The sequence below is a fragment of the Colobus angolensis genome, unplaced genomic scaffold (genome assembly GCF_000951035.1).
Source record: "Colobus angolensis palliatus isolate OR3802 unplaced genomic scaffold, Cang.pa_1.0 Scaffold181, whole genome shotgun sequence".
Classification (NCBI taxonomy): domain Eukaryota; kingdom Metazoa; phylum Chordata; class Mammalia; order Primates; family Cercopithecidae; genus Colobus; species Colobus angolensis.
Genome location: NW_012114944.1, coordinates 2,236,566 through 2,243,682, shown reverse-complemented (window position 1 = coordinate 2,243,682; position 7,117 = coordinate 2,236,566). Strand labels below are relative to the sequence as shown.

Here is a 7,117-nt window from a genome sequence, read left to right as displayed (position 1 = left end):
GCCGAGATTGCACCACTGCACTCCAGCCTGGACGACAGAGCAAGACTCTGTCTCAAAAAAAGAAAAAAATTGAAAAGATAAACATGATTGAATATCTGAAAAGCTTTAAAAGTGGCCTTTCTGTTACGTATGTGGCACAAATGGCTCATGAGTGCAGGACACTTATGGTCTTGTGTCCTATACTTCATGTGTGATGCCACCAGAAATGTTATGGATTCTGTGTTGAACACACTGAGAGTGGTATGAGCCCTCAGGACTGCACCACAGAGTAAACACAACCTTAATATGTTGGTGAATATGTGTGTCTTTCTTGTTTCATTTGTGGTTGGGGACAAAATCGATGTCTTTGTCTACATAGTCGATATTCATCTTAACGTGGTTGGCTGTATAATCACCGGCTATATTGTGAACTGTGCAATAAAACAGAATCCTGTGTATATAATTACCTTTGGATACCTGAAATTCCCAAGCTTGGTTACAATGTAATACTCAGTATAAGGCTGTGCAAACATGTAAGGGAATAATGGTGGTCGATGGGATACATGAAATGGGATCTAGAGGGTTTCGAGTGAAGCCAATCATGTTGAACTAACACTGTTTCAGTGTAGATGAAGTAGAGTGAGGCGTATGCAGTCATAAAATGAAGGGTGGACAGGAGATTACATTTGAAGAAAGGGTAAGCACTCAGACTTGGTTTCTTTTAAATTAAAATATTTCTTTTATCATGTGCAAATGCATATCAAAAACTTGAACAGGTATTCTCTTGAAATTTGAGGATTTTTAGTTTTTAATGCTGTCTTTGCTTAATATTAAATATGTGTTGCCCAGGTTGTGTGGGAGTCTCTAAATGTTTCCTCTTGAAGGTTCATTACTGAAAGTGGTTAAGCGCACAATGCTATTTTTGATACTTTGAGTTTTATGACCGTATGAGTTTAAATGAAATATGTTAAATGTTTCAGAGTTAACACTTTTTTTTTGATAATTTGGAATAAAGTTTGTTTTTTAAGCTCACTCTTTTTGGTCTTCTCTTATGGTTGAGTAGTTGCTTAATACTAGCACGTTCCTTTTTTGTGGTATTAATAGATTAACCTGTTAGTCTTTTTATTGAGAAAACAGCACACTACCTTGACTTTTAGCAACTTAACCTGGGGATGTGGCAGGTAAAACATTCCTTTGTCTATCCATCTTATTTGGTCAAGAGGGTTTCATGTAAGTTTTTTTTCAGGTAGTTTAACTGCAAAACTTTTTTTTTTTTTGACAGAGTTTCTGTTGCCCAGGCTGGAGTGTAGTTGCATGATCATGGCTCACTGTAGCCTTGACTTCCTGGGCTCAAGCGATCCTTCCGCCTCAGCATCCTGAGTAGCTGGGACTACAGGCACGTGCCACCAAATCCAGCTAATTTTTGTAGAGATGGGGTTTCACCATGTTGCCCAGGCTGGTCTTGAACTCCTGGGCTCAAGCAGTCTGCCCACCTTGGCCTCCCAAAGGTCTGGGATTACAGGCGTGAGCCACCGCACCCGGCCACACATTTTATTTCTTAACGGTCTTCCTTATATAATAAACTTCCCTACTGAGTTTAAACTTTCTTGGTTTAGCTTCTCAGTACTTTCTGTTGTAATAGAGTACCCTCATGTAATGTTTACTCCCAAGTTAAATAGTCTGGATGTTTGTCCTTTTCAGTTTTGTTTTTTTTTTTAATACCTACTTTTGCTTTCAGAGCTGGAAATCCATCATAAAGAGAAAGTGCAATATCCTGAACTTGTAAATTTAGATTTGATAAAAAGGGTGTTTAATCATCATATCATCTGGTGAAATCTTCTAACCCACCCATAGCAGCCTCTGTAGAGTTCTAGCAGCCACTATAGAGTTCTAGACCTCCAGAGCAAGGAGTAGGTGTGACCAGGAACGGCCCTGGGGAATCTCTGCTTAGCTACAGAGCTCTCCCAATCCCCAAGAGACTGGCTTCCATCTTAAATCTTTTCATTTACTTATTTATTTAGAGATGGGGTTTCGCTCTTGTTGACCAGGCTGGAGTGCAATGGCGTGATCTTGGCTCACTGCAACCTCCGACCCCTGGGTTCAGGTGATTCTCCTGCCTCGGCCTCCCAAGTAGCTGGGATTTCAGGCATGTGCAACCACGCCTGGCTAATTTTATATTTTTAATAGAGACGGGGTTTCTCCATGTTGGTCAGGCTGGTCTCGAACTCCCGACCTCAGGTGATCTGCCTGCCTCAGCCTCCCAAAGTGCTGGGATTATAGGCATGAGCCACCGCGCCCGGCTGCCTTAAATCTATCTGAGACAGGGTTTTGCACCGGGCTGGTCTCACACTCCTGACCTCAAGTGATCCACCTGCCTTGGCCTCCCAAAGTGCTGGGATTACAGGCATGAGCCACCATGCCCGGCCGTCAGTAATTTTTAAAAATGTCACTTCAATAAATGCCTTCCCTCTGTCATAAAGACCAGACACCTTGCTGTGGCCTACAGGAGACAGGATGATCCAGCCCTTGCCTCCCTTGCTCTCATCTCTAGCTAAAACTGCACTGCTGTCTCTGCACTCCAGCCACTGGCACTTCCTGATTACTTGGGGCATGCTGTACTCGTCTTGCTCCCAGCTTCTGCCCATGTAGGTGCCCTCTGCCCTCAGCACTACCTTTCTCTACTTCGCGTATAGACTGCTGTCCTCCAGATCTTGCTTGAAATGTCACTTCCTTGGGGAAGCTGGCTTACACTCTCAGGACTCGGTTAGGTTCCCCTGTCAGGCTCTTCCTGTGTCACTGTGTTTCTATTTTCACAGCGCTCACCTGTTTTAATTACGTTGTGAATAGTTTTTGTTTGGATCTTGGGAAGCATGTATTCACTAGTACATTTTATTTGTGTTCTCTCATTTTAAATTTTTTCATCTTGCTTGATTTTTCTGCAGCTAAATTAGAAATCTGTAGTTTTCCCCCTAAAAAATGCAATGATGTTCTTTATGTGATTTTCTTGTCACCTTTCTTCCAAGAAATCCATGTGCTCAAAGTGCTTGCTTGCAGTTTGCCCCATAATAAGTCATTGTTTAATCCAAAGATCTGAGCAGCAAACTGAGCTGATCCTTCTGGAGAAAGTATGGTTCAACAGCCGAGACCACTGGGTAGTCGAAGAGGAAACCACATATCCTGAACTCCTCAGTCTGGTGTGAGGGGAGGACAGCAGATAACTGGATGTGCAGTGTTCCCAAACATCACTGATCCCAAACCATTGCTTCTGCCTGCCACTGCCACAAATACAGTACGACTGCCACCCCTTCATACTCAGCTTTAATCCTCAGAGTTTCATCTGGTCCTTTATGTGCAGATGTTACTCGAAGTCCACATGGAATGCCAAAATTTCCACAGGCCTTGATTTTTTTCATGGTGACTAAAATCAGAAGTAGAACCCATCAGTACTATAACACTGCACTGACTTTCTGATTTCAAAAGCAACTCTAATCTCTACAACCCATGCAAAGTTTTTCTGTACCATTTGGAACCCTTCAGGAGTTACACTGAAACCTTGATACGACTGTTTATCTTTCGGCCCGAAGTGGTGGCTCACGCCTGTAATCCCAGCACTTTGGGAGGCTAAGGCAGGAGGATTGCTTGAGCCTGGGCAACATGGCAAGACTCTGTCTCTTTTTTTTTTTAATAACATTTTTAAAAGGATAATTAAAAGACTGTCTTTCTATATTGGCTTTGATCTCCTGATGGTCACTGTCTCTAGGAATCATTATCAATAACATCAGTGAGAACAATTTCTTTGCTGGCCACATCAACACCAAATTCGTTCTTCATATCAACCAGTGTACAGTTCTGGGGGGCAACCAGGATGTCTCCAGTATTTCAAAACAACCTATGTGGCATGACTCATCATATCCACTTCAGTTTTATACCAAGTGCAGCAAAGCCAAATTTTGCTGGAGTTAGCTGTTCCCTAGACCACTGTGGGTCATGATTGGCATCATCCTTGAAAAACATCTCCATTTTAGGTGGGTAAAACTCATATCCTTCCTTGGCACGAGGATTTCTTTTGAGTAAAGAACCAGTTGCTATTCTTCTGCAAACCGTTCAGTTGGAATTATTTCACACTGGGGCACAATGAAAGCTGTCTCCTCACATTTTCTGGTGAAAGCAGTTTTAATACCTGCTTCCTGTAACAACAGAAAAATGCAACTGGTAATTTTATTTGAGGTTGCAACTTTTCCTTCCAGGTGATTCTGACTGCATTTCCTGCTGTCATCTGGCCCTTAGACTGCAGGAGGACTTTTCCTGGCCTATTTAACAAACAATTCATAGACCTCTTTTGTTTTACCTTCACACAGTTTTTTAGCAATGTTCAGTACCTCAGCCATCACCGTTATCCTGAGTGGGATGAGAGTTGCACCCATGCTGAGAGGCAGAAATCTCTGTTGTGAATATTAGATACCTATTGCTTTATTTGTTTATTTATTGACACAGATTCTCACTCTGTCACCTAGGCTGGAGTGCATTGGTGCAGTCTTGGCCCACTGCGGCCTCAGCCTCCCAGGCTCAAGCGATCCTCCCATCTCTTGCCAGTACCTGGGACCACAGGTTTGTGCCACCACACCCAGCTAAACTTTGTGTTTTTTTGTAGAGACAGGGTTTCACCATGTTGCCTAGGCTGGTCTCAAACTTCTGAGCTCAAGTGATCCGCTCACCTCAGCCTCCCAAAGTGCTGGGATTATAGGTGTGAGCCACCGTGCCTGGCCCTGTTGCCTCTTTAAAAAGCTAGTCCTGGCAGGGCACAGTAGCTCACGCCTGCAATCTCACCATTTTGGGTGGCCAAGACAGGAGGATCTCTTGAACCCAGGAGTTTGAGAATTCAAGTCCAGCCTGGGCAATATAGTAAGACCTTGTCTCAAAAAAAAAAAAAAAAAAATCAAGAATGATGGGACACGTGGATATTCAGTATCACAGCATTCTGGAATATCCTATGAAATGACCAAGTGAAGGTCAGCTTTCATTTGTTAATGGGTCATGGAGGTCATTTAAGGAAAAGGTACTTTTTACAATACATCTCAAAGTACTGAATTGTTTTCGCTTGGGCTGCTGTAACAAAGTACCATAGACTGGATGACTTAAATCAGGGTTCCCCAACCCCCTGGGCCATGGACAGGTACCCATCTGTTCAGAGCCAGGCCACACAGCAGGAGGTGAGCAGTGGGTGAGCGAGCAGCCTGAGCTCTGCCTCCTGACAGATCAGTGGCGGCATTAGATTCTCATTGGAATGCAAACCCTATTGTGAACTGCAAACGCAAGAGATCTAGATTGTATACTCCTTATGAAAATCTAATGCCTGATGATCTGAGGTGGAACAGTTTCATCCCAAAACCATCGCCTCGCTCCACCTATCTGTGGAAATACTGTCTTCCATAAAACCAGCCCCTGGTGCCAAAAAGGTTGGGGACCACTGGCTTAAACAACATTTATTTTTCACAGTTCTGGAGGTTGGGAAGTCCAAGATAAGGAGCCAGCAGATTTGGTTCCTGGTGAGGGCCCTCTCTCTGGTTTGTAGAGGGCTGTCTTCTTGCTATCTCCTCACATAACGGAGAGAAAGTTCTATAAATTAGTTATCTTTATAAGATTACTAATCCCATCATGGGGCACCTCTCTCATGACCTCTCTAACCCTAATTACCACCCACAGGCCTCACTTCCATACACTATCACATTGGAAGTTAGGGCTTCAATATATGCGTTCCGTCCACAACATAAGCTGCATGATTGATGAGACTGTTCTTTATTCTCCTTTAGTTTCCAAACACTGCCAGCGATCCCTTACTCTGAGAAATGTCTAGCCAATTTGAGCTAAAACGCTTGTGCGTGAGTCAGGATTCAGAGGTACAGGCACTCCATTTTTCTTATCCCTCCTGTCACTGTTTCTGAATTGTGGAACTCAGTTGAATGAAATGGACTAGGAAAAGCAAGAAGAAAGTATTGTTTAGAATAGTTTGTGGTGGGCCCCTGCTTTGTTACTGTTAGAAGCACCTTTAAGGCAGTGACTGTTTACACTGTTTTAGGGCAGCTCACCTCTATAGCTGCTCTGCCTTTCATCAACAGAAACAAACTCAGTTCAGGTACTCTTTATTAAGCAATTCCTTCCTTCTGATGTACACTAAAAAATGCATTTAGTTACACGAGGTGCTATTTGTTTCAGATAATATGAAGAAAAATAAACGTATTTCTCTTTCAAGGGTCATCATATCTATAATAGGTGGTTTATAGTAAGTAGCTTTCTCGTTTCCTTGGGCAAAAGAAGCTTCAGAATTTTTCTTAACCCTCTCAGTTTTCTGGGGAAAGTGTGGCTAAACAAATTTCCAGGTTTTCTCGGGCTTCCCCTCCTCACTAAATAACAATGATAGAGTTCTGAGATGGACCAAGAGTAGGAAAAAGTGGGTACAGATGGAAACTGAGGATCTTTCATTTGTAATCTGTGTGTAAAATATGGAAGTAAAGAGTAAAAAAAATTAGGAGATGAGGGCCTCAGTTTGAAGATACAGTTGATTTGGTTTTTAGAGATAGGGTCTTGCTGTGTTGCCTAGGCTGGTCTCAAACTCCTGGCCTCAAGTGATCCTCCTGCCTCAGCCTCCCAAAGTGCTGGGATTATAGGCCTGAGCCACCATGCCCAACCAGCAACAGGTTTTATGTACCTTGAGAAAGTTAAAGGGGAGTCCAAGAAGATTAAAGTTTTGCTGTTGCTATCTAGAGCTCTTGAAAGCTTCTGCCACTTGTAATCAGAGAACAGGAATGCATGTTGTTTGTGTTTGGGAGCAATACCACACCTATTTGAGTCTATTTCAACTTAAACTAGAGGAAAGCAAAATCCCCAGTAATTTAAATTTGTGCCTTTTACAGTTTTTTCCTCATTTTATTTAGCGAATTTGTATTACACCTACTCAGTATTGTAAAACTGCCATTTCAGGACAAATCATTTTGAGTTAAGAGGTTCTAAAATTATGGAAAAAAAGAGCGTTGGCTGCCCCAGACAAGTTCCAAAGTAAAAATGTAAATATCCCTTGATTGCTCCATTACCTCCCAGGCTGGATTCGGCCCCTTCTGTGCCGAGTGATAACTGTTTCTTG

The 7,117-nt window shown here is 42.7% G+C and overlaps 1 protein-coding gene and 1 pseudogene across 2 annotated transcripts in view; one reads left to right on the top strand and one right to left on the bottom strand.

Moving 5' to 3' along the window:
* SLC25A51 (solute carrier family 25, member 51) overlaps nt 1-486 on the top strand; it is a 14,346-nt gene extending 13,860 nt beyond the window's left edge. Inside the window, exon 3 of the mRNA XM_011939521.1 lies at nt 359-486. Within this exon, the coding sequence (XP_011794911.1) occupies nt 359-486 (128 nt within the window). The remainder of the gene's footprint in view (nt 1-358) is intronic.
* A 1,980-nt stretch (nt 487-2,466) lies between these two features.
* Nucleotides 2,467-4,403, bottom strand: LOC105509977 (annotated as a pseudogene). The gene is made up of 2 exons (XR_001001502.1): nt 3,705-4,403; nt 2,467-3,555 (listed from the first exon to the last, which is right to left on the bottom strand). The product of XR_001001502.1 is annotated as a multifunctional protein ADE2 pseudogene (transcript).
* Nucleotides 4,404-7,117: the final 2,714 nt, after the last annotated feature.